This window comes from Macaca thibetana, chromosome 9 (assembly GCF_024542745.1).
Source record: "Macaca thibetana thibetana isolate TM-01 chromosome 9, ASM2454274v1, whole genome shotgun sequence".
Taxonomy (NCBI): domain Eukaryota; kingdom Metazoa; phylum Chordata; class Mammalia; order Primates; family Cercopithecidae; genus Macaca; species Macaca thibetana.
In genome coordinates, this window is record NC_065586.1 from 39,076,821 (window position 1) to 39,104,635 (window position 27,815).

Below are 27,815 nucleotides of genomic sequence, written 5' to 3' on the forward strand. Positions count from 1 at the left end.
TGAGCCGAGATCACGTCACTGCATTCCAGTCTGGGTGACAGAGCAAGACCCTGCCACACACACAAAAAGAAGCTGAACATCAATGAAAGTCTCTTTATTAGGAAGGGGAAGTAAGACGCTGGCAGGTTTAAATTGTAGCAGCATATGACAATCACATGCAGTGCAGGCAATAAAATAATTTTATAGATTACTAGTAATGTAGCTGATGGAATTGGGTATCGTAAGTTTTTCGTTATTGGGTTACGTTAGCTAAGTATGACTTACCAATGGTACCTTATGGGATAGTGAGAAAACCATAAAACGATACAGGGAAAGCTGGCCATTGATTTGGGAGAAAATAAAGGAATACTGTGGGTGAGGAAAGAAAAAGACCCTCTCACATTGTTTTATATTGTTTTATACTCAGTACCTGTTTTAAGAAAAAAACAAGGAAGTAACACCAAAGACAGGCAGCCCGGCGCCAGGCACAAAACCAGGCCTGGGTCTACCTGGCCTAAACCCAGTAGTTAAAAATCAACTCGTAACTTAGAAACCAATGTTATTAATAGATTCCAGACATTGTATAGAAGAACATTGTGAAACTCCCTGCCCTGTTCTGTTTCTCTCTATCAGTGCCTGAAACCCCTGTCACGTATACCCTAGATTGCTGAATCAATCACGACCCTTTCATATGAAATCTTTAGTGTTGCAAGCCCTGAAAAGGGACAGAAATTGTGCCCTCAGGGAGCTTGGATTTTGAGACGGTAGCTTGCCAATGCTCCCAGCTGAATAAAGCCCTTCCTTCCACAACTTGGTGTCTGAGAGGTTTTGTCAGCGGCCAGTCCTGCTACATGGGGAGGGATCAATGAACAATTCGATTTAATTTAGACAGTGTTTATTTCATATGTTTACTGCTACATTACATCAAGAAATTTCTTATTTTGATGTTATGACAATTCAGCATGTAAAAAACACATTTCTTTGAAAAAATATTTCTAAACTCAGGCTCTTAACATATAAATATAATGCACAAAATAAACATACTGCAAAAAAACCACCCACCTACAAATTGCTGTATGCATCATTTCTGAAACAGGTAATATTTATAAAAGCATAACTCTACATTGCTTTTATTTTCAGCTCTAAGTAACAGAAAAACTTACTTTGTAAAGTGCTAGATCATAGGCTCAAGGGCATAAGGTGTCTGCCACAACTACTCAACCCTGCTGGGGTAGTGCAAAGACAGCCACAGGTCAAACATACACAGATGTTTTTGTTTGTATTTGTGTTTTCAACACTTTATTTATGGACACTGAAATTTGAATATTATATAATTTTCATGTGTCACAGTATTCTTTTTTTTAACCATTTAGAAATATAAAACCATTCTTAGCTTGCAGGATACAAAAATGGGTAGTGGGCCAGATCTGTCTGATGGACCGTCATTTGTCAAACCCTGACTTAGTGTAGTCAGGATCTGCTCCTAAATCACTTCTAGGAAAACAAACAACAAACAACCAAATCAAGGCACTGGCAGCAAGAAGGTGGGGGATGAATGTTGGGTAGCCAACTTTTTTTTTTTTTTTTGCAGCGTAATTCACAAAATACAAATAATAATGATGATAACCTCTAACATATAGCTCTTGTGTCTCAGACACTATTCTAAGTGCTTTGAAAATTTCAACTCATTTAGACCTCAAAGCAATCCTAAGATGTTGTCACTATCACTACTCTTTTATGGGAAGGGGATTGAGGCACAGAGATATTAAGTAGCATGCCCCATGCTGGAATTGGGGCCCAGGCGGCAGGATTCCAGAGTCCACACCTTTAACTATGTCATGTTGCTTCTATGAGGAAGAAAAAGTTGGTGAAGAAATTTAGGACTCTCAGAAAAATACAAATGCAGGTATCTCTGCTCCCTGCTCATACATCAACAGTAAGATACACAATATTTCTTACATTGCACTATTTGTTTTCATTGTATAGATTGTAATAAATATTACTGTTTTTAGCTGTTTAAAAATAGCTCAGGCTTTTGCTATATATAAAGGTGTCCCTAATGCAAAACTTGGCTGACATTTAAAAATTTTACAAAAACATTTTAGCTTTTTGAAGGATTAGTTTAGTGCCACCGTCTATATCCATTTGCAAACACACACACACACATAAATAGGATAAAAAGATGCCTTATAGTTTAAAAGAAATATTACACTTACAATACAAATATTAACAATAAGAGTCACTACTGAGACTTAATGTGCGATATCTTCATAGGCATAATAGTTACTGAACGAACAAAGGTTACGTATTTCCCTATGTACAATTATGGATGGATTCCACATGCACATTGAACATCCACAAGTTACATGTTATAGCACACTCACATACACACAGTCCTATATACCAAAAGACATTTAATGTATGTTTAATGATGTTGCCTAATAATTTGTGCTTTTTAAAAGCTTCATATATGTAGACATTTGCAGGTTTCCTTTTAAAACAGAGCAATCTTGGCATCAGATCTGCGACATGATTTCTAGTATAACTGTTTCCCTCAGTACAAATTATTTGAATTTTTGTTGAACACCTTCCAAATATTTAAAATATCTATTCAAGTACCAGTGATCTGACATTGAATGAAACATCAATTCTTAAGAAAGGCTTCTGTATCTGCCACGGTCTTTGCAGTTCTCCCTTTGAATTCTTTACTATATGAGCGCCAATTGTGTAAAGAGATTTCTGGATACTCAAGGAGCTTCTCACTTATGAGCTTTTGGATGTCTACAGCTGGCTGCCCTGACAGAAAATGTCTTGACATTCATTTTACTCACAGGATTTCTCTCCTGTGTGATTTCTATGTTGCAAAACAAAAGTATGACTTCTGAAAGGTTTCCCTCCTGTTTTATAATTTGCATGACTTCTGCCATTTATATTATCTAATATTTAGAAAAGTCTACAATATGATAAAATTTTCTCCCAAATAAATGTACAGAATCTATGTATTTGCTGATACACAGAAAGAGCAAAGATTGTAGCTGAAAATTTCCCTATATTGATGTGATTCATAAGGTGTACCTCTTGTGTGAATTATCTGATTGTTCTGAAGGATGAATTCAGTCAAGATAATTTCTCAACTCATCTTACTTCTCAGCCTTCCTCTTCTTTGTGTGTGTCTTCTGATGTGCAGTGAGTTGTGACTTCTGGATAAAGGTTTCCCCACACTCCTGACACTCATAGGGCTTCTCCCCTGTGTGTTTTCTCTGATGTATAATAAAATGTGACTTCTGAGAAAAGGACTTCCCACATTCCTTGCATGAATAGGGCTTCTCTCCCGTGTGAGTCCTTTGATGTAATCTGAGGACCGAATTCACAGAGAAAGATTTGCCACATTCTGTGCATTCATAGGGCTTCTCCCCTGTGTGTTTTCTCTGATGTTTAGTGAGGTCTGATTTATAGTAAAAGGTTTTCCCACATTTATTACATTCAAAGGGTTTCTCCCCTGTGTGAGTTCGCTGATGTACTGTGAGGGCTGACTTCTGGTAGAAGCATTTCCTACATTCCTTACATTCATAGGGTTTCTCTCCTGTGTGAGTTCTCTGATGAGTTTTGAGGTGTGAATTCCTAGAGAAGAATTTCCCACATTCCTTACATTTATAGGGTTTCTCCCCTGTGTGTGTTCTCTGATGTACTGTGAGGTGTGACTTCTGGGAAAAGGCTTTCCCACACTCCTTACACTCATAGGGTTTCTCCCCTGTGTGTGTTTTCTGATGTACCATAAGGTATGCCTTCACATAGAAGAACTTCCCACATTCAGTACATTCAAAAGGTTTCTCCCCTGTGTGTGTTTTCTGATGTTCTATGAGATGTGGTTTCTGGTAGAAGGATTTCTCACACTGATTACATTCGTAGGGTTTCTCTCCTGCATGGGTTCTCAGATGTCTACTGAGAGATGATAGGTGGTAAAATATTTTCTTACATTCTTTACACTCATAGGTCTTATCTCTCGTGTGAATTTTCTGATGTCTTGTGAGGTCTTCATTTTTGGAGAAAGAGTTCCCACATTTATCACAGTCATAGGATTTGCCCTTTGAGTGAGTATGCTGATGTACTATGAGGGCAGACTTCTGACAGAAGAACTTCCCACATTCCTTACATTCATAGGCTTTCTCTGTGGTACGAGTTTTCTGATGTTTTGTGAGTTCTCCATTCCTAGACAGAAAGTTCCACATTCATTAATGTGTAAGATTTTAAGGCTTTTTGTTCCCCCACACTGGGCATATTTTCCAAGTACCTCTGAGGACTGATTTCTAGAGATGTTCCCATATTGGTTCCATAGGGTTTCTCCACTGTGAACATTCTCTGACCTGCACTGTAGTTTAACATTTGGCAAGGTGAATCTGCATCTGCATTCTATTCACAGGGTCTCTCAATTGCCTGCTTTCTGTTTTGTGTAATCAAGACTCCCTTTATTATTTAATTCAGAAGAGTAAAAAGACTACTTCAAAGTTTCAGTCTCCTGATCCTGCACAAGGTCTCTATGAAAAGGGGCATTCCCATTTGGATTATATTCCTCGGGATTTGCTCTGCAGTGTTAGTTTTCTCATGTTTAGTATTAACTAGTGTCCTCCCATTTCCAGTAACTCCTTCAAGACTCTTGCTTACAAATCTTTAATCTTAAACATTAATTCTTGAACTTGCCTTGAATTTCCAGCTTGGCTTTCCCGGTATCTTGCTTCTAGATCATGAATACTCCATAGGTCTTCTACAAGGGAATCAAAAATTTAATACTTTATAAATATTAACACATTAATATTGTCATAGCATTGATTCTTAGGCTTCAGGCCAATTTCTCATAATGGAAGAACCTCAAATGCAAATTTCCTCTAGCCCATTGTTTTGGAAAAATAAACAAAAACGAACACTAAAAACTGCTGTCACACACAGAAGAAGGAGCCTAGTTGTAGTAGACCCATGTACTCTGACATTTTTACAAATATGACCTTAAGAGCTTGGAGGCGAAAGTTAAAGAAAAAAAAAGATCCGGGAGAGGAGAACGCAAGACATTAGAAGTGTTGCTGAACAAGAGTGTGGGAAGTATAGAGAATGCTGTGAGCCCCTTAAGTACCATGAACAGTAAGCAGGATAAGAAAAACTACTGGACAACAGTGTTCCCTGGAATTACATGGAAAAGATTAAACTGGAAGAAGGAGCTGAAGTATACTGAAGTATAGGTCTTTATTGCCTCAAACCTAGATTACTGTGCTAGGATTGCTAGTATTTAGCAGACAAACTTCTACTTTATTTCCTCTTCATCCATCCACAGCAATCTAGGTGTCAATACTAAAGGGACTTTCTCAGAACATCAGTTTCCTCAGGCTTAGAGGAAGAGTCCTGTAGCTTAGACTTTCACTCTCCGTCTAGCTGGCTTTGTTTTCAGGACAGGAAGATGGAGGACCACATATATCCAAAAGGAAGGATTTTCTTAAAAGCATCAGGATAAGCCATCTATACAAGGATGAATTCCTAGTTCTAACACCAGAGATTTTCAATCCTCAACTCATCCTGACCACCAAATCCTGCACTTCTAAAGCACTTGTTACTTATGACTCAGCACTAGTCTTGAATTTCATTTTCATATCTCGCTTCTTCCATCTCTGCTTCCAATTTACTACAGGATCTTTAACGGTCAAATTATTGAACATCATTCTAGAATCTTTAGTGACCTTCATATTTATGCATCTTTAAATGCATGAAAGCAAGTGAAAGGTTATCAGTAGAGGCTTGGGGTTGGAATTTCATAGCAATGGTGGGGAATACATAAGAAAAGTCACTTGATAAGGAATTATGCAATGTTAACTCAGGCACACATGAAATAAGATTATATGAATGGGCCGGGAATGGTGGCTCATGCCTGTAATCCCAGCACTTTGAGAGGCTGAGGTGGGTGGATCACCTGAGCTCAGTAGCTCGAGACCAGCCTGACCAACATGGTGAAACCCCGCCTCAACTAAAAATACAAAAATTAGCTGGGCCAGGTTGCAGGCACCTGTAATCCCAGCTACTCAAGAGGCTGAGGCAGGAGAATCACTTGAATCGGGGAGGTGGAAGTTGCAGTGAGCCAAGATCGCGCCACTGCACTCAAGCCTGGGCAATAGAGTGAGACTCCATCTCAAAAAAAATCTTATGTTTGGAAAACATTTAAGAGCATAGTAAAATGGAAGTTAACAGGTGTTTTGGGGCCACAAGGAGAAATAAGTTGCATAGGCAAGAGAGGGAAAGACTAGTTCTTGACAAAATTCATTTAAATGAATATTACTAATACCTCCTTACCCTTGTAGGTTTTTTATTTTGTCTAAATGACTCAATACTGAGTCAGTATTAGTCATACCATGCAGGCTTCTGGCAATGTACATATGCTGCATTACACAGCTACTGTGGGAATTTAGATCAACAATTTTTGTTTTGATCCTAACAAGGAAGGAAGTGGAATGAGCAGAACTATCTTACAAGAAGGTAAAAATATGGGATCAGAATATAAATAGGGCAAAGATGCTGGAGAGGTCAATTTTAGGAGTCCTTATCATAAAAACCAATGCATTAGCCTTAAGAATGGATGAGCTCTTATAGGAGTTAATAAAAAAAGCACAGAGCAGAAAGTAGAGAGTGTCTGTCTGTTGTCAATTATTTTATATATTTTTTATTTCTTTTTTTCATGAACATGAGTCTCACTATTGCCCAGGCTGGAGTGCAGTGGGGCGATCTTGGCTCATTGTAACCACTGATTCCTGGGTTCAAGCAATTCTTGTGTCTAAGCCTCGGTCTCCCAGGTAGCTGGGACTACAGGTCTGCATCACCATGCCCGGCTAATTTTTGTATTTTTAGTAGAGACAGGGTTTCACCATGTTGGCCAGGCTGGTCTCGAACTGGTGCCCTCAAGTGATCCACCCGCTTTGGCTTCCCAAAGTGCTGGGATTATAGGCGTGAGCCACGACGCCCAACCAGTCTCTTGTTAATTAATATTCATTCTTTCAACAAATATCTAGTGAGCAACTAATATGTAATAGGCATTGTTCCTGATACTGGCAACACATCTGTGCACAAGTTAGAAAATACATCATAAACATTTAAGGAGGCAGGATGAGATTGATTGCCTCAGTGTTATCCAAATAAGATACAGTAGATTTTAGGGGGGATAAGGAGTGCTTTGTGGGAAGGATAAACACTGTATAGCAGGAAGTAGCAACTCTGAAATGAAAGAATTGTTGAGCCGCATAACGATTTTTAATCTGAGTTCAAAGTTTAAAGAAAATATGGGAAGTTAAAATTGGTGCTAAAATAACTGAGGTATTTTATTGTTAATAAAAGGAGGGAGATGCCATTTAAAAAAGTTGTAAGTCAGATTTACAAACACTTTATAGTTGCATACTCTAATGGCAGGGAGTAACTGGCGATGCTAGAGAAAAAGACAAAATACAAGGTAAGGAGGGATTAGAGTTTGTATATAGGAAAGAGAAGTAAATCTATTTAAACCATGTCTAGCAAAGGAGAGAATTTAAGTGGAGAGAACAAAAATTGGAGGTGTGAATTAGGTTTTTTCACATGTGCAAATAAAGTGTCCTTAATCGCTTCCAAAACTATAGGGCATTTATAAAGAGACTACCTAGGCTGGGCACGGCAGCTCATGCCTGTAATCCCAGCACTTTGGGAGGCTGAGGTGGGTGAATCACCTGAGGTCGGGAGTTGGAGACCAGCCTGACCAACATGGAGAAACTCCGTCTCTACTAAAAGTACCAAATTAGCCAGGCATGGTGGCGCATGCCTGTAATCCCAGCTACTCAGGAGGCTGAGGCAGGAGAATTGCTTGAACCTGGGAGGTGGAGGTTGAGGTGAGCTGAGATGGCAACATTGGACTCCAGCCTGGACAACAAGAGCAAAACTCTGTTTCAAAAAAAAAAAGTGAGAGATTGCCGAAAAATATTTCAGAAGGCAAGAGGCACCAACCACTCACCAGTAACATGGGATATAATTTCTTCTAACTCACCAGGGAAACCCCGATGTGGATATTCTACTTCTAATATCCACGGCTCTCTTCCTTGCTTCAACTTGAAGACTGCATTTGGCTTATTCACATGGTAACCTATGAATGGAAAATATCAAGGAAATGATACAAATTGCTTGGAATTTAGGGACTGTGAAAGATGAGGAAGTGGAATTTCAGGAGAATGATGAAGGTTGCAGTTAGGCTTGGCAAATTTAGATTCTTTCAGTGGGGAGACAGGGACACAAATATTTTTTCTAGTACCCAAAATGCATTTATTAACTTCAAACTCTGAATCATAACTAATGTCAATCATTCAACCCTATAGGGACCTTTTATATTCCAGCAGCCAAGAAGGGAGATGCAAACTACCGGGATTTACACCTGGGGAAGTTTTCCTCACCCACTGAGACCAGGTGACTATAGTTTTCCAGCATCACATCCTTATACAGAGTCCTCTGAGCAGGGGTCAGTAACTTCCATTCCTCCTTAGTGAATTCCACAATAACATCCTTTAATGTCACGGGTCCCTGGAATAACAAACTTCAGTTCAATCTAAAGTAACCAGAATAGATAGCATACCATTGAAAAGACATGTGAGCTAGCTCTTAGTGTACTAACTGCAAAGTTCACTCTGGAGAGTTAGAATATGTGCCATGCTGTACCCTGCTTTATTCATAGAAGGAATATTTGTTCAGTACATATTTACTGAATTCCCACTCCATGCCTGGAACTCTGCTGAAGATACAAAGATGAAGAAAAAAATGAGTGTCATGTGCCACATAATGACATTTCAGTTAATGATAGAATCCATATATGATGACGATCCTATAAGAAAATATAGTATTTTTATTGTCTGTTTTCTATGTTTAGATACACAAATTCTTACCATTGTGTTACAAACTGCCTACAGTGTTCAGTACAGTAACATACTATAGAGGTTTGTAGCCTAGGAGCAATGGGCGACACCACATAGCCTAGGTGTGCAGTCAGCTGTACTATCTAGGCTTGTGTAAGGACACTCTATGATGTTTGCATGACGAAGTCACCTACTGATACGTTTCTCAGAACATATCCCCATCACTAAGTGACACAGGACTCTATTCCTGTTAACGAGGAGCTTATATTTTGCGAGGGAGACAAAGGTGAAAATGCTAAATTATAGTATGTGAAGCAGATGCCATGACAGAAACAAGTACACAATATGAGATGGCCACAAATGGGGGTAATTATTTGCATTTCATATTGTCATGTTAGATTTTATTAGGTGGTCAAACTAACTTTAGGAATAAAGAAAACACAATTGGAAAAGGCATGGATTCATGAGAAATGGCAAGTTTAGGAAACCACATATAACTTGGTAGGTATGATACCTATGGTGGGTATATACCAATGGTAAGTATATACCATAGGTTGCTAGTTATATACCTATGGTAGGGCATAGGACCAAGATTAGTTAGAAGGTTACAGTGTAGAGTCAAGGGACAGGACAAGAAGAAATTCTGAATCTGTCTTTTGGACTAGTAAAATATACTTTGCATACACACTTAACAAATCTCTGCTTAATACATACATTTGCTTGTATTAATGTTTATTAAGGCGGTGGGTGTGGTGACTCAGGCCTGTAACACCAGCTACTTGAGAGGGTGATATGGGAGAATCAGATGAACCTGGGAAGTCAAGGCTGCAGTAAGACTCTATCTAAAGACAGCGAGACTCTATCTAAAAAAAAAAAAAAAAAAAAGTAGGCTGGGCACAGTGGCCCACGCCTGTAATCCCACCGCTTTCGGAGGCCGAAGCCGGTGGATAACCTGAAGGCAGGAGTTTGAGATCTGCATGGCCAACATGGCAAAACCCCATCTCTACTAAAAAATACAAAAATTAGCCGCGCATGGTGGCACACACCTGTAGTCCCAGCTACTCAGGAGGCTGAGCCAAGAGAATGGCTTGAACCTGGGAGGCAGAGGTTGCAGTGAGCCAAGATTGTGCCACTGAACTCCAGCTTGGGTGACAGAGCAAGACTCCATCTCAAAATAATAATAATAATAAATTTAACAAGTTTGTTTTTGTTCATATAAGAGAAAACATAAAGAGATATTCTGCTATTTCATACTATGTGAAATGTCTTATATATCTCTGGGATGCTCACCATTCACTGTGTAGATGAAAATACAGACACCAGGAGCCACTGAAGAGACGTGTCAAGTAAGCACTGGAGTTACAGGGGTAAATGAGTGGCTTAGGAGAAAACTTTAATGTAAAAGTGGCAAATGGCACATTAGAAAAATCAGAAAAACAATTATATAAAAGCAACAGCAGTGGGGGAAAGAAGTATAATGTGACTTTGTGATTAATTGGACATTAGTTAATAATCACTAGGAGAAAGGGGGGAGGGCAGCACCCATAATGTCTGTATGCCTTGCTTGTGGGTACAGTCATAGTGCCAATTATTTTCATTCCTTCACTTTTATTGGTAGAACTGTTAAAGGCTATGAAATTTCCTCTAATCATTGCTTTATTTATACTCTATGAAATCTGAAAGGCAGTATTTTTACTTGCAGAACATCTTAGCTGGATATAAATTCTTGGTTCATTTCTTTTTCTTCTTCTTTTGAGATGGAGTCTGGCTCCGTCTCCCAGGCTGGGTGGCGCAATCTCGGCTCACTGCAACCTCTGCCTCCCAGGTTCAAATGATTCTTCTACATCAGCCTCCCAAGTAGCTGGGATTACAGGCGCCTGCCACCACACCCAGCTAATTTTTGTATTTTCAGTAGAGACGGGGTTTCAGCATATTGGCCAGGCTGGTCTCGAACTCCTGACCTCAGGTAATCTACCCGCCTTGGCCTCCCAAAGTGCTGGGATTATGGGCCTGAGCCACCAGCCCAGCCGGTCCGTTTTTTTTTTTTTTTTTGACACAGAGTCTCGCTCTGTCACCCAGGCTGGAGTGCAGGGGCTTGAACTCAGCTCACTGCAAGCTCCGCCTCCTGGGTTCACGCCATTCTCCTGCCTCAGCCTCCCGAGTAGCTGGGACTATAGGCGCCCGCTACCTCGCCCGGCTAATTTTGTACAAACTAACATTATTATGTGGCAACCAGGAAGTCTGTAAATGAAAACAGGAATACAAGGAAAAGAATAAGTTGGGCAGGAGTTAATGAGTTGAATTTTGTTCATTCTGTGCTTAAAGTGACTATGGAACATAAAAATGGAATTGTCCGTTTTGGCAGATACACATATGAGTAAGTTTCCTCAGACAGAATTTTCAAATATATAAAAAACAGAGTTCTAGAAGAGTCCAAAAAAGAAGCTGTGGGGGCCGGGCACGGTGGCTCACGCCTGTAATCCCAGCTCTTCGGGAGGCCAAGGCGGGCGGATCACCTGAGGTTGGGAGTTTGAGACCAGCCTGACCAACATGGAAAAACCTTGTCTCTATTAAAAATACAAAATTAGCCGGGCATCGTGGCTCATGCCTGTAATCCCAGCTACTCGGGAGGCTGAGGCAGGAGAATCGCTTAAACCTGGGATATGGAGGTTGTGGTGAGCCGAGATCATGGCATTGCATTCTAGCCTGGGCAACAAAGATTGAAACTCCATCTCAAAAAAAAAAAAAAAAAAAAAAAAAGGCTAACAGATGGCCAGGTGCAATGGCTGATGCCTGTAATCCCAGCACTTTGGGAGGCTAAGGCACATGGATCATGAGGTCAGGAGCTCAAGACCAGCCGGGTCAAGATTGCAAAACCCATCTCTACTAAAAATACAAAAAATTAGCCAGACGTGGTAGCGGGTGCGTTTAATCCCAGCTAATCGGGAGGCTGAGGCAGAGAATTGCTTGAACCCAGGAGGCGGAGGTTGCAGCGAGCCAAGATTGTGGCATTGCACTCCAGCCTGGGCAAGAGAGCAAAACTCTGTTTCAAAAAAAAAAGCTAACAGTTATGTAAGAATAACTATTTCTCATATAGCCATAACAGGAAACTATAAAATTTAAAATGGACTGCTGGCCGGGCGCGGTGGCTCAAGCCTGTAATCCCAGCACTTTGGGAGGCCGAGACGGGCGGATCACAAGGTCAGGAGATCGAGACCATCCTGGCTAACCCGGTGAAACCCCGTCTCTACTAAAAAATACAAAAAACTAGCCGGGCGAGGTGGCGGGCGCCTGTAGTCCCAGCTACTCCGGAGGCTGAGGCAGGAGAATGGCGTTAACCCGGGAGGCGGAGCTTGCAGTGAGCTGAAATCCGGCCACTGCACTCCAGCCTGGGTGACAGAGCGAGACTCCGTCTCAAAAAAAAAAAAAAAAATAAAATAAAATAAAATGGACTGCTTACAGAAGAAGTGAGAAGGAAAAGACTATTTTGTAAACTAAACTGTCCTTCAAAGATACTTATAAATATACATTAACAAAGTGCTCACATCTTTTCATGAAATATTCACTAAAAGACCATTTTCTGGGCCGGAAAATATCTTAAACTAAAAGAATTGAAATCTACCAAATACATTCTCTAAACACAGTAGACATAAACTAGAAATCAGTAACAGAAACTTATCTGGAATGCTATCAAACACTTGAAAATAATAGGTGAGCACTTTGTTTAATGTTATTGGTTAACATGGTTAATGAACTTGGTTCTCTGAAAAAACTAAGAAAGCTGATAAACCTATATTCAGAATGACCAAGATAAAAAATACATGTTAACAACATCAGAAATGAAAAGGGGAATAGTTACTATAGGCCCTACAAACAGTAAAAGGAAAATAAGAGAATACTAAGAACCAGTCTATGTGCATAAATTTGACAACTAAGATGAAATGGATTAATTCTTTGAAAGAAGATAACTACCAAAACTCACTCAGGAAGAAATATCTAAGATAAATAATATTACCTAGTATCAATTCCATTAAATAAACTGAATCTGTAGTTAAAAACGTTTCAACATGACTGACTTCATGAGAAATGGTGACTTAGGGTGCTCTAAGAATTGGTCCCTCCACTGAGGCAACCACTAAAGCTGACAAAAACTGATAGAATCAAGTTTTTGGAACTGTAGAATCTTTTTTCTGTTTTTTTCTTTTTTAACCATCAACCAGTGGAGTACTTTTTTTTTTTTTCTTTTCTTTCTTTTTATTTATTTATTTTTTGAGACAGAGTCTTGCTCTGTCACACAGGCTGGAGTGCAACTGTGTGATCTCAGCTCACTGCAACTGCAACCTCTGCCTCCCGGGTTCAAGCAGCTCTCCCGCCCCAGCCTCCCAAGTAGCTGGGATTACAGGGGCCCACCACCATGCCCAGCTAATTTTAGTAGAGATGGGGTGTCACATGTTGGCCAGGCTGGTCTAGAACTCCTGACCTTAGGTGACCCACCCGCCTCAACCTCCCAAAGTGCTGGGATTATAGGTATGATCCCCTGTGCCCAGCCTCGGTGGAGTACTTAATAAAGAAAGAGGCTGCTAAATTTTGGGGAGAAAGTGCGTGGCACTTTTTTCTTACTGGCCTACTGATATAGTTTGGATGTGTGTCCCCTCCAAATTTCATGTTGAAATATAATCCCCAGTGTGGGAGTTGGGGACTGGTGGGAGGTATCCAGGTCATGGGGGTGTATCTCTTATGGATGGTTTAGCACCATTCCCTTGATAATGAGTGAGTTCTCATTTGGCTCACATGAGATCTGGTTGTTTAAAAGAGTCTGGCACCAGGCGTGGTGGCTAACGCTTGTAATTCCAGCACTTTGGGAGGCCAAAGCAGGTAGATAACCTGAGGTCAGGAGTTTGAGACCAGCTGGCCAAGATGGCGAAACCCTGTCTCTACTAAAAATACAAAAATTAGATGGGTGTCATGTTCCACGCCTGTAGTCTCAACTACTTGGGAAGCTGAGGAAGGAGAATTGCTTGAACCTGGGAGGCAGAGGTTGCCATGAGCCAAGACTATGCCACTGCACTCCAGCCTGGGTAACAGAGTGAGACTCCACCTCAAAAAAATAAATAAATAAATGAATAACTAAAGAGTCTAGGACCTACCCCTTTTCTCTCTCTTGCTCCCACTGTCACTATGTGATGTACTAGCTCCTGTTTCAACTTTCTGTCATGAGTAAAAGCTCCCTGAGGCCTCATCAGAAGCTGAGCAGATGCCAGTGCCTTGCTTCCTGTACAGCCCGCATAACCATGAGCCAAGTAAACCTCTTTTCTTTATAAATGACCCAGCCTCAGGTACTTCTTTGTAGCAATGCAAAAAAGAACTAACACAAAATTGGTACTGAGTAGAGCATTGCTATAAAGATACCTGGAGATATAAAAGCAGTTTTGAAACTGAGTAACAAGCAGAGGTTGGAAGAATTTGGAGGGCTCAGAAGAAGACACTAAGATGAGGGAAAGTTTGAAACTTCTAAGAGACTGGTTAAATGGTTGTGACCAAAATGCTGATAGGGATATGGACAGTGAAGGCTAAGCTGATGAGGTCTCAGAAGAAAATGAGGAATTTATTGGAAACCGGAGTATAGGTCTCCCATGTTTTATCCTGGCACAGAGCTTGGCTGCATGTCTCAGGGATCTGTGGAAGACTAAACTTAAGAATGACGACCTAGGGTATCTGGCAGAAGAAATTTCTAAGCAGCAAAGCATTCAAGATGTGGCCTGACTGCTCCTAACAGCCTATGATCAAATACAGGAGCAAAGAAATGACTTAAAGTTGGAACCGATATTTAAAAGGGAATCAAAGCATAAAGTCTGGAAAGTTTGCAGCCTGGTCCTGTGGTACAGAAAGAATCCAAGCCCAAGCAGGCTGTGAAGCAACCACTGCTAGAGAGATTAGCATGACTCAAAATGGAGCCAAGTAACAATCCAACACAATGGGGAAAATGCCTTAAAGGCATTTCAGAGATCTTCAGGACTGAGCCTTCCATCACAGGCCCAGAGGCCTAGGAGGAATGAATAGTTTCAGGGGCCAGGCCTAGGGCAATGCAGCCCTGTGCAGGCTTGTGACACTGCTCCCCACATCTCAGCTGCTCTGGTTCCAGCTTCAGCTCAAGGGGGCCCAGGTACAGCTTTAGCCCCAGCTCAGGAGGGCACAATCTGTAATCTCTCATGGTTTCCATCTAGTGTTAAGTCTGCAGGTGCTCAGAATGCAAGCATAAAGGAGGCTTGGCAGCTTCCCCCTAGATTTCAGAGGATGTATTGGAAAGCCTGGGTGTCCAGGCAAAAGTCTGCCACAGAGATGGAGGCCCCGCAGAGAAACTACTAGGGCAATGTTGAGGGAAATGTGTGGTTGGGGTACTGCCTAATAGAGCTGTAGGAAGGGGGCCACTGGCCTCCATACTTTGGAATGCTAGAGCCACTAGCCACTTACAACCTCAGCATGGAAAAGTTGAAAGCAGTCAACTCCAGCCATTAAGATTAATCCATTAATCCATTAAGATTAAAGCAGATTTCTTAACAGAAACTATGAAAGCCAAAAGGCAGTGTGATGACATATTAAAGTGCTGAAAGAAAAGAATTCTATTTCAAGAATTCTTTTCCATCAAGACTATCCATCAATAATGCAGATTAAATTAAGGTATTCCAAGATAAACAAAAGCTAAAGGACTCTGTTTCTAGTAGACCTGCCTTATAAGAAATGCTACAAGAAGTCCTTCAGTCTGAAATGAAAGGACATTGGACAGTAATTCAGGGCCATATGAAGCTATAAAGAACACAGGTAATGGTAACTATATAGGTACATATAAAAGCTGGTATTGTGGTATGTTTTAAATTTTATCTCTTTTTGTTTCCTATAGGATTTAAAAAGACAAATGCATAAAATAGTAATTATAAATATATGTTAATGGTCATACAACATACAAAAATATAATCTGTGACAGTAACAACATAAAAGGGGGAGAAACAGAGCTATATATCAGCAATTTTTATACAGTACTGAAGCTAAGTTGGTATCAATTCAAACTAGATTGTAAAAAATTAGAAAAAAATTGTAATGTTAAGAGTAACCACTAAAAACACCTTAAAATATTCACAAAAGGAAATGAGGAGGAAAGCAAAATGGTACATTAGAAAAAATTTAAAAAGAAGGCAGTATTGGAGGGTATTAGTGTATTATCACATTGCTATAAAGAACTACCTGAGGCTGTGCACGGTGGCTGACTTCTGTAATCCCAGCACTTTGGGAGGCTGAGGCGAGCACATCACTTGAGGCCAGGAGTTCAACATGGCCAACATGGCGAAACCTCGTCTTTACTAAAAATACAAAAATTAGCCAGGCATGGTGGCATGCACCTGTAATCCCAGCTACTTGGAAGGCTGAGCCAGGAGAATCTCTTGAACCTGGGAGGTGGAGGTTGCAGTGAGCTGAGATTGCACCACTGCATTCCAGCCTGGATGACAGAGCAGGACTCCATCTCAATTAAAAAAAAAAGAAACAAAAAAAAAAAACCACCTGAGACTGGGTAATTTACAAAGAAAAGAGGTTTAATTGGCCCATGGGTCCACAGGCTATCCAGGAAGCATGGCAGTGGAGGCCTCAGGAAGCTTAAAATCATAGCAGAAGGTGAAGGAGAAGTTAGCACATCTTCACATGGCAGAGCAGGAGAGAGGGGGCAAAGGGGGAAGTGCTACATACTTTTAACCAGATCTTGTTAGAACTCACTCACTATCACAAGAACAGCAAGGGAGAAGTCTGCCCCCATGATCCAATCACCTCCCACCAGGCCCCTCCTGCAACATTGAGGGTTATAATTTGACATGAGATTTGGGTGGGGACACAGAGCCAAACCATATCACGGAGGAATTAAAGGAAAAGATATAAACTATGTTGAAGAAAAATGCCAAGTTGCAGAAGTCTTTATCAAACATCATTTTAAACAGATTAGACTCGCCAGTTAAAGGCAGAGATTGACTGAATGGATATCAAAAACATGATTCAAATATATGCCTTCTAAAATTAAATTTAGATCCAAAGACACAAGTAGGCTGAAAAGAAAGGATGGAAAAAGGCATCTCACGAAAATAGTAGTAACCAAAAGAGAGCTGGCTGGCTATACTAAGATAAGACCTAAATAAATGAGACGGCATCCTGTTTTCATGGACTGGGAAACTTAATATGGTTCAAATGATAATACTACCCAAAGAAATCTACAGGTTCAAATATCCTCCAATTCATATGAAATTGCGAGGGGTCCTCAATAACCAAAACAACATTGGGAAAGAAGAATAAAGTCAGAGGATTCACTTCAAAATTTCAAAACTTACTGAAAAGTTAGTTATCAAAACAGTGAGGTACTGGCATAAGGATAGACATACAGTCTAATGGGATAGAACTGAGTCCAGAAATAAATGCATATATCTATGATCATATGATTTTCTTCATCTTTTTTTTTTAATTTTTCTAAGACAGGGTCTCACTGGCTGGAGTGCAGTGGTGCAATCATGGCTTACTGCAACCTGGACCTCCCCAGGTTCAGGTGATTCCCCTGCCTCAGCCTCCCAAGTATCTGGGACTGAAAGTGCACACCACCCACCTGGCTAATTTTTGTATTTTGTAGAGACAGGGTCTTTTCATGTTGCCCAGGATGGTTTCAAATTCCTGGGCTCAAGAGATCTGCCCACCTTGGTCACCTAAAGTGTTAGGATTACAGGCATGGGGGACCACGTCCAGCCCCAACTGATTTTCAACGAGGCTGTCAAGACCATTCAGTGGGAAAAGAATAGTCTCTTCACCAAATAATACTGGGAAAACTCAATACCCACACGCTTGAGTTAAATGGGACCTCTACCTCACATCATATGCAAAAATCATTCAAAACAGATCAATGACCTAAATATATGAGTTAAACATGTAGAACTCTCATAAGAAAACATAGCCTACCTTGAATTTGGCAATGGATTCTTCTATATGACACCAAAAGCACAAACAAAAGAAAAATAAATTTGAATTCATCATAATTTAAAGTGTTCGTGCATTATAGAACTCTGTCACAATGTTGAAAAGACAACTCACAGTGTGGAAAATATTTGCAAATCATCTGAGACAGAGTCTCCCTCTGTTGCCCAGGCTGGAATGCAGTGACGCCATCTCAGCTCACCACAACCTCTGCTTCCCAGGTTCAAGCAATTCTCCTGCCTCAGCCTCCCAAGTAGCTGGGACTACAGGCATGCGCCACCATGCCTAACTAATCTTTGTATTTTTAATAGACACGGGGTTTCACCATGTTGGCCAGGCCAGTCTCAAACTCCTGACCTCGTGATCCGCAGGCCTCAGCCTCCCAAAGTGTTGGGATTACAGCCATGAGCCACTGCACCTGGCCAATCTTTTTTTTTTTTTCTTGAGACAGTCTTGCTCTGGCGCCCAGGCTGGAGTGCAGTGGTGCCATCTCGACTCACTGCAACCTGCACCTCCCAGGTTCAAGTGATTCTCCTGCCTCAGCCTCCCAAGTAGCTGGGACTACAGGTCCATCTCGACTCACTGTAACCTGCACCTCCCAGGTTCAAGTGATTCTCCTGCCTCAGCCTCCCAAGTAGCTGGGACTACAGGCATGCACCACCAAGCCCAGCTAATTTTTGTATTTTTAGTAGAGACAGGGTTTCACCATGTTGACCAGGCTGGTCTGAACTCCTGACGTCGAGTGATCTGCCCACCGTGACCTCCCAAAACGCTGAGATTACAGGCATGAGCCACTGGGCCTGGCCATAAAATGTTCTTATAATTCAACAACAAAAAGATAAACGGCCCAGTTAGGAAATAGGCAAAGAACTTGAGTGTACATTTCTCCAAATAACACAACTCACCCTTGAACAACACAGGCTTGGATGTAGATTATTTTCAACCAAACATAGATTGAAAATGTAGTATTTGCAAGATTGGAAACCACACATATGGAGGGCCAATTTTTTGCACACATGGGTTCTGAAGGGCTGACTGTAGGACTTGAGTATCTGTGGATTTTAGTACATGTATGGGTCCTGGAACCAATCACCTGCATATACCAAATGATGACAGTATATCCAAATGGCTAAAAAGCACACTAGAAAAATAATTTAAAAAAATAGCACACAAGAAGATGTTCAACATCATTCATCTCTAAAGAAATGCAATGCAAAACCACAACGATAACACTTCACTCTCCCACCCCAATTATAATAGGCATAATTTTAAAAATGGAGAACAGGTTTTGGGGGTATATGGAGAAACTGAAACCCTTGTACATTGCTAATGGGACTGTAAAATGGTGCAGTTGCTGTGGAAGTTTGGCAGTTCCTCAAAAAGTTAAACATAGAATTGTCATACATCCCAGCAATTCCATTTTTAGGTATATACCCAAAAGGATTGAAAACAGGTATCAAATACTTATAGATGAATTTGCCTAACAGTACTATTCATAATAACCAAAAAGTGGAAACCACCCAAATGTCTGTCAATGGATGAATGGATTATATATTCATTGTGGAGTATATACACAATGGCATTTTAGCCATAAAAAGGAATGATGTACTGATACATGCTTCAAGGTGGATGAACCTGGAAAACACGCTAAGTGAAAGAAGGCAGACATAAAAGGTCACATAATGTATGACCTCACTTACATGAAATATCTAGAATAGGTAGATCTATAGAGACAGAAAACATTAGTGGTTGCCAAGGGAAAGAGGGAGAGAGAACAGGGAATGACTGCTTAACGGGTATGGGGTTTTCTTTTGGGATGGTGAAAATGTTTTGAAAGTAGGTAGAGGTGGTGTTACACAACACTGTGAATGTACTAAATATTAATACCTCACAATTGTATAATTTTAAATGATGAATAGTATGTGAATTTCACTTCAATTAAAACAAGTAAACAAAACCTTTGAACAAAGACAACCTGAGGCCTAAATGGTTTCATTGGTGAATTCAATCAAACAATAAATCAGAAACAATACCAATTATATGTAATTTCTTCCATAAAACCAAGAAAAAATAACCATTCTCAACTCATTTTATAAGGCTCACATGACCCCGAGACCTAAATCTAACAATAACATTACCAGAAATGACAACTACAGTGGTTGCTGGCACCAGTTTGTATCAGCTCAGAAGAGCTAGTTTTCAGGAATTGGCTGGCATGTTATAGCTTGAAATTTGGCATGGTGGGAGTATTTATATCACAGAAACTGGTAAACAGTATAAACCAGATTTCTTTCCCAACCCCTAAAATCTGATTATTAAACATTTACTGGTATACTGATCACTGATCAATATTCTTAATGGTGACAGATGCAAAAATCCTCAACAAAATGTTAGGAAATCTAATTCAGCAATATATTAAAATATACATGTTATGACCAACTTATCCTGGCAATGCAAGTTTGATTCCACATTTGAACATCAATCAATGTCGTTCACTATGCTAACAAACTAAAAAAGAAAACAACATGATTATCCCAGAAAAAGGAAAAGAACATTTGACAAAATTCAAGATCCATTCATGATAAAAATTCTGAACAAACTAGGAAAAGAAGGGAACTTCCTTCATCGGATAAAAGGCATTTATATAAAATCTATAGCTTATACCATCCTTATTATTGAATGGCTAAATTCTTTCCCCCCTAAGGTCAGGTTTCATTATGTACGTTCCTTTGATTATATAAAAGGTGATTTTTAAATGAGCAAAAAAAACCACAAAAAAACAAAAAACCAAAATTCATTGTTTTCTACAGCCTACAAGGGCCGTACATATTCTAGCTTCCTCTACCTTTTTGATGTTACCTCTTACCATTCTTACCCTAAGTCATATCTCTCTAGCTTCAATATCCTACATACTGTTTCTGGAACATGTTTTGGGGTGTCTGTATTGCTGTTTTTCTTACCCACAATGCTGCTCCCTCCGATTTCTACTTGACTCTCTATCTCATTTAATTCTAGACTTTCCTCAAATATTGTCTTTTAGGGTAATATTGTCCCAATCAACCTACAACTCGTTCCTCACTTCTCGGTATCACTTTGTCCTCCTAAATTGCTTGAGTTTGTCTCTGAACATACACCTCCGAAATATTACTCAAATGTTGACACATTGTTATAAGGTATATTTTTAAAATCACATTTGTGGCCTGGCACAGTAGCTCATGCCTGTAATCCCAGCACCTTGGGAGGCTAAGGTGGGAGGATCATTTAAGGTCAAGAATTTGAGACCAGCCTGGCCAACATGGGGAAACCCCTTCTCTACTAAAAATACAAAAATTAGCAGGGTGTGGTGGCAGGTGCCTGTAATCCCAGCTACTCGTGAGGCTGAGGCAGGAGAATCACTTGAATCTGGGAGACAGGCTGCAGTGAGCTGAGATTATGCCACTGCACTCCAGCTTGGGCAACAGAGCAAGACTCCATCTTAAAAAAAAAAAACAAAAAACACACATTTGTTAGTATCAATACCATTGTCTACTTTATGCCAAACAGGCAATAACCTATTTAGCATTGCTTTCATGCCATCAGTGCAAGTATCAACAGTGTAAAAGGCAATCTATATCTTAGCACTCTGAGTCTCAACCTCATAGACCCCTTGAGAAGGTCTTGGAGCTCCCAGGGATCTGCAGACCACATTTCAAGAATTGCTGTTTTATTCTAATAGTATTTTGCCTGAAGGTGATTTTTAACTATTTCTACGTTTCTAATTTAGTATATGGGCTCTCGTTCGTAAAACTCATTAAACACACACACAGACACACAGCGAAACAAAGTAAGGGCTAAATAAATGACTCACCTGGAACTTGTTCATTTTCTGCTGCTCTTGGGAAAGGCTGAAAACTACAAAGCCAGAGCAGAAATCATAAGGGACCTTATCTGGCAGCCCCAGGAATCACCTGTGAGAAATTTCCATACAACATTTTAGTAAAATATATACCTTTGAGAAAACGTATCTTTGACCCATTAGAAAGCATAGTAAGGACCACGATGAAGTGGCATCCGCCTGTCCACTTCTGACTCTGATATTAATCTTGATGAGCCTGTGACATTTTTGAATGAATCTATACATTTCTTTCCTACTGACTGTTTTGAAAATTATGTTTCTGTTTTCTGAATAACACAAAAGAATCAAAAACTTAAATATCCAATCATGACTGATTAAATAACATGTATAATATATCCAAAAGTATGGAGCCCTTTGCTGACACTAGAAATGATGTTGAAGAGATATATTTATTGGTACATAAAAGGTAATCAAGCTACATATCATAAGCATTTTTTTCTATTATAAACCCAAGGTTAGAAAGTCTTTTCAAAGTTCTCAAAAATAAGACATTTCTTCTTCCTTAATTGCAGTTTCTCAAAAACTACTTTTCCAAGAAACTTCTTTTGATGTAAATATGATATAATGAACTTAAAGACTCAGTCCTACGCTAGGCTCTGCTATTAATAAACTTAGTGATTGCCTTAGTTTCAATGCTTTTGTCTTTAAAATGAGTAGGAATTAGATAATCTTGAACAACCCTTCATGTACCATTCTGATTCTATAAGTCTTCACTCAGGATCACCAAAACAGACAGTACCTGCAATGCACTGCACCCTCAAAACTTGGGCTGGGCCTAAGGCAAAATTTAATTAGGCCCTGATGAACTCTGACCTGAGAATCTAATCTGCTGACAGTGATACAAATCTAGCTTCTAAAATAACAGTTAGGCATCACAATTCTCAAACAAGCACTTCATATATATATAGTAAAAGGCAACTACATGTCATAATCCTAAGGTCCTTGTCATAAGCAGCAGAAATCATACAGGGCACCCAAATTGGATCTTTGTTCACAGATGACATGACCCTATATTTAGAAAAACATAAAGACTCCACCAAAAACACTGGTAGAACTGATACATGAATTCAGTAAAGTTGCAGCATACGAAATCAACATTAAAAAATCAGTAGCAGGCCAGGCACGGTGGCTCATGCCTGTAATCCCAGCATTTTGGGAGGCCAAGGTGGGTGAATCACCCGAGGTCGGGAGATCGAGACCAGCCTGACCAACAAAGAGAAAACCAGTCTCTACTAAAAGTACAAAATTAGCCAGGTGTGGTGGTGCATGCCTGCAATCCCAGCTACTCAGGAGGCTGAGGCAGGAGAATTGCTTGAACCCAGGAGGCGGAGGTTGCAGTGAGCCAAGATCATGCCATTGCACTCCAGCCTAGGTAACAAGAGCAAAACTCCATCTCAAAAAAAAAAAAAAAAGCAGCATTTCCATACACCAACAGTGAACAATCTGAAAACGAAATCAAGAAAGCAATCCCATTTACAATAGCTACCAAAAAAACTCCAATACCTAGGAATACATTTAACAAAAAAGTAAAAGATCTTATAATTAAAAGTATAAAACAGGCTGGGCACCGTGGCTGACACCTGTAATCCCAACACTTTGGGAGGTGGAAGCAGGTGGATCGCCTGAGGTCAGGAGTTTAAAATCAGACTGGCCAACATGGCAAAACCCTGTCTCCACTAAAACTACAAAAAAAATTAGACAGGTGTGGTGGCTCACTCCTGTAATTCCAGTTACTCAGGAGGCTGAGGCAGGAGAATTGCTTGAACCCGGGAGGCAGAGGCTGCAGTGAGCCAAGATTGCACCAAACTGAGATCTTGTCTCAAAAAGAGTATAAAACACTGATGAATTATATTAAAATGGAAAAATATCCTATGCTCATGGACTGGCAGAATTAATATTGTTAAAATGTCCATAGTACTAAAAGCAGTCTACAGATTCAATGCAATCCATATCCAAATACCAATGACATTCTTCACAGAAATAGGAAAAAAAAATCCTAAAATTTATATGGAACCACCAAAGACCCCGAATAGCCAAAGCAATTTTGTGCAAAAAGAACAAAGCTGGAGGCATTGCACTACCAGACTTCAAAATATACTATAAAGCTATATAAACAAAACAGTAGGTTACTGACATAAAAATAGACACATAGACCAATGGAAAAGAGAATTGAGAAATAAATACATGCATTTATAGCCAATTTCATTTTTGACAAAGGCACCAAGAACATACATTGGAGAAATGACAGTTTCTTCAATAAATGGTGCTGAGAAAACTGGATATCCATATGCAGAAGAATGAAACTAGACCCTGTCTCTAACCATACGCAAAAATCAAATGATAGTGGATTAAAGACTTAAATGTATGACCGGAAACTATGAAACTACTTGAAGAAAACATTTAGAAATGCTTCAGAACATTGTTCTGGACAAAAATTTTTTGGTAAGACCTCAAAAGCACAAGCAACAAAGACAAAAATAGACAAACGGGATTACATCAAACTAAAAAGCTTTGGCACAGCAAAGTAAGCAATCACGGTGAAAAGACACCTAAAGAATAGGAGAAAATATTTGCAAACTACCCATCTGAAAAGGAATTAATAACCAGAATATATAAGGAACTCAACAGCCAGAAAACAAAAGAAATGATTTTAAAAAATTGAGCAAATGATCTGAACAGACATTTCACAATAGAAGACATACAAATGGCCAATAGGTATATGATAAAATGTTCAACATCACTAATCATCAGACAAACGCAAATCAAAACCATAATGGGATATCATTTTACCTCTTAAAAGAGCTATTATAAAAAAGGCAAAAAAAAAAAAAATGCTGGGACATGGAGAAAGGAGAACCCTCACACACTCTTGGTGGCAATGTAAACTAGTACAGCCACTGTGGAAAACACTGTGGATGTTCCTCAAAAAATTAAGAACAGAATTACCATATGATCCAGCAATCTCACTGCTATGTATATATCCAAAAGAAAGGAAATCAGTATATTGAAGAGATCTCTGCACTCCCATTTTTATCGCAGCACTACTCACAATAGTCAAGGTATAGAATCAACCTAAGTACCCATCAATGCATGAATAGATAATGAAAATTGTGGTATATATACACAATAGAGTATTTTTCAGCCATAAAAAGAAGGAAATTTTGTCATTGCAGCAACAAAGATGGAACTGGAGGACATTATGTTACACGAAATAAGCCAGGCACAGAAAGACAAATATAATGTTCTCACTCATACACAGGAGCTAAAATAGTTGACCTCATGAAGGTAGAAAGTAGAATGTTGGTTACCAGAGGCTACGAGGAGAAGCAGGGAGTGAGGAATGAAAAGAGGTTGGTTAATGGGTACAAAAATACTGTTAGGTAGAAGGAATAAGTCCTAGTGTTCAGTAGCACAGTATGGTGACAAGTGTTAACAATAATTTATTGTGTATATCAGAATAGCTACAAGATTTGGAATATTCACAACACAAGGAAATGATAAATGAGGTGGTGGATATTATAATTACCCTGATTTTATCATGACATATTGTATGCATATATCAAAATATCACACGTACCCCATAAATATGTATATTATGTACCAAAAAAAAAAAAAAACTAAAATAAGCAGCAAAAACCACTTCCAGCTAGCATGGTGCTTACAAAATGCCTAAGCTCAGTTATCAGCCAATGAAAGGCATTATCATATCACCACCATAAAATGGGGGAACTGATGAACTGCAGTTTTCATCTTTAAAAAAATTCTTTGTCCCATTTCCTGTCTTTAGAAACTAGCCTCTGGGCTGGATGGGATTCCCCGCTTCTCCTGTAAAATGCAAAATTGAGCCCTCAAATTGTGGTTTCAATTTACACGTTTCACAGTCCTCTGAGAAGACACTAAGGTTGGAGGATGCAGGAAGGCCTTAAATAATTAACCTTTTGACTCAAGGGCTCTGAAGATTCCCCCAAGCATTTTTGGAAACACAACACTACGTGGTTAAGACTGGGTTCAAGTACACTCCACAGCTACGTTCTGGTGGTGCTCAAGGGACAAATGTTGTGCTAAATACAAGCCAAGACTGGATTTTAGTGTGGGAAGGCGCATGAATTCAGAGGAAAAAGTGAGGATTTACAACCCACCTGCTAATACTGTGGGTAAAATAATTTCTCTCTCTGAATCTTTAGTAGTCACATTTATTTAAATGGAGGTGGTTCAGTCGAAAGGATGGTTACGATGATTAAATGAGCCAATAATGAAAACAACATGTCTTGTAATAATAGAAGCAGCTCACCTTTATTGAGTCCTGTATCATACTTTACATCTACTACCCTATTCAGTACGCAAAGGCCCCCATCATTTGCCAAATGGGCGTCCAGCCGCAGCGGGACCACCTACAGAGGCTGTACCGGAGCCCACGTCCCTGTGGCTTTCGAGCGCCGAGTCTGCAGCGGCCAGCGCGCCTGACGTGGCAGCTCCGGTCACGTCACACAATGTGGCTACTCCGGGCGCCCGGTGCCCGGCCACCGCAGGCCTTCTCTGGCCACCCCTCAAGCAGGTCGCGCAAACGCCATTCCGGGCAGGAGCGCCAGCGCAGATGGCCAACCTCCCCGCCAGGCCGCTCCCACCCGGGACCCTCCGCGGAGGCCGCTCCGGGGCCAGGAGGCGGCTTCCAGGCTCGAGACCCCGCCTCCCGGGCCCTGCCCGCCCGCAAAAGCCTTCGACACACCTGCAGGGTCTCGGCCTCTGCTCCTGGCCAGCGCCGGGCCCAGGCCCCGCCCTTTGCGGCCCAGCCGAGACCCGGAGGCAGCGGAGTCCTCTCCCCACCCTAGGGCGTAAGACAAAAACGCCAACGCCAGAAAGGAGACGACACTGCACATGCGCAGAACGTTTCCCGAGCCCTGCTCCAGAACTACGCTTCCCAGAAGGCCCGGCTGCGACTCCATCTTGGATGACGTCGTGAGGCGCGGCCTCCTCCAGGGTCCTGAGTGTTTGCGGTCGGGTTTCCTGGGGCTGGCGCTGGCTTCGCTCGGTGATGGCGGAGAGCTGAAGCTTCGCACGTCCGCGCTTGAAGACAGAAGGCTACCGTGAGGTGCCCCAAGGAACACTGATGGGCAGTTTTGTTAAAGTGATTGAACTCCGTGGGTACAAAAGTACATGGAGTAATGAAGGATAATGCCGTGTAACCGCTTCTTCTTAGGAATGCTAGCTTTCACAATTGTGCAAACGATACGCAAAACGTAATAAACTACAAAATATGTATAAGCTAAAATAAAACGAGTGTACCACTTCCCAAAAGCAAAATTGCTTAGTGTTAGGTGTACATCCTCATGAATTTACACAAATTTTAACCTAATGGTATAGAGTATCATGACTATCATTTCACTAAGGAATATATATAACCATCCCTCCTTATCCCGGGGGTCCTTATCTATGGATTCAACTAAGCTCGGAATGAAAATACTTAAAAATTCAATCTTACTGAGGATGTACAAACTTTTCCCCTTGTCGTTATACCCTAAACAATACAATACAACTTTACATAGTATTTGCATTGTGTTAGGTTTACAATTAATCTACACATAATTTAAAGTATACTGGAGGAGGTGTGTAAGTTATGCAAATACCAGGTTATTTTCTACCAGAGACTTGAACATCCCTGGATTTGAGTAATCCAGGGAGGTCCTGGAACTAATCACCTACTGATACAGAGAGAGGACTTGGCTGTATATGTAAAACAAATTATGTATTTCCTGGTCAATAACTTTATTACATTAAAACAAGTAGAATCATCTAGGGAAAAAACCATATATTGTCATGTGTATAAACACAAATGTATATACATATACAAAATATGCACACATAATACACACACACACACACACACACACACACCCCACTTTTCTGGTTGGGAGGTATTGAGGAAATAATTTAAAATAAAGCCTCTTGCCAACCCAGAAAATTATCTCCACAGATGGAGAAAAGAACAAAACAGTTACATTATTGAATAGACATTAAACCAGACTGCAATGTGCGTCACAGGCAACCCA

At 40.3% G+C, this 27,815-nt stretch overlaps 1 protein-coding gene across 4 annotated transcripts; it reads right to left on the bottom strand.

The window, feature by feature from the left end:
* Positions 1–857: 857 nt before the first annotated feature.
* On the bottom strand, positions 858–26,644 carry ZNF25 (zinc finger protein 25). 4 transcript variants are annotated; one of them, XM_050805074.1, is made up of 6 exons: positions 26,495–26,644; positions 21,721–21,820; positions 8,421–8,547; positions 8,021–8,116; positions 4,678–4,741; positions 858–4,188 (listed from the first exon to the last, which is right to left on the bottom strand). In XM_050805074.1, exons 2-6 carry the CDS (start codon positions 21,733–21,735, stop codon positions 3,120–3,122), a joined length of 1,371 nt encoding a protein of 456 aa, XP_050661031.1. In that variant the 5' UTR covers positions 21,736–21,820; positions 26,495–26,644; the 3' UTR covers positions 858–3,119. The 4 variants fall into 4 exon arrangements, with proteins under 4 accessions (XP_050661031.1, XP_050661029.1, XP_050661030.1 ...); XM_050805072.1 differs by having other exon boundaries at positions 26,060–26,617; XM_050805073.1 differs by lacking the exon at positions 26,495–26,644 and adding an exon at positions 25,908–26,053.
* Positions 26,645–27,815: the final 1,171 nt, after the last annotated feature.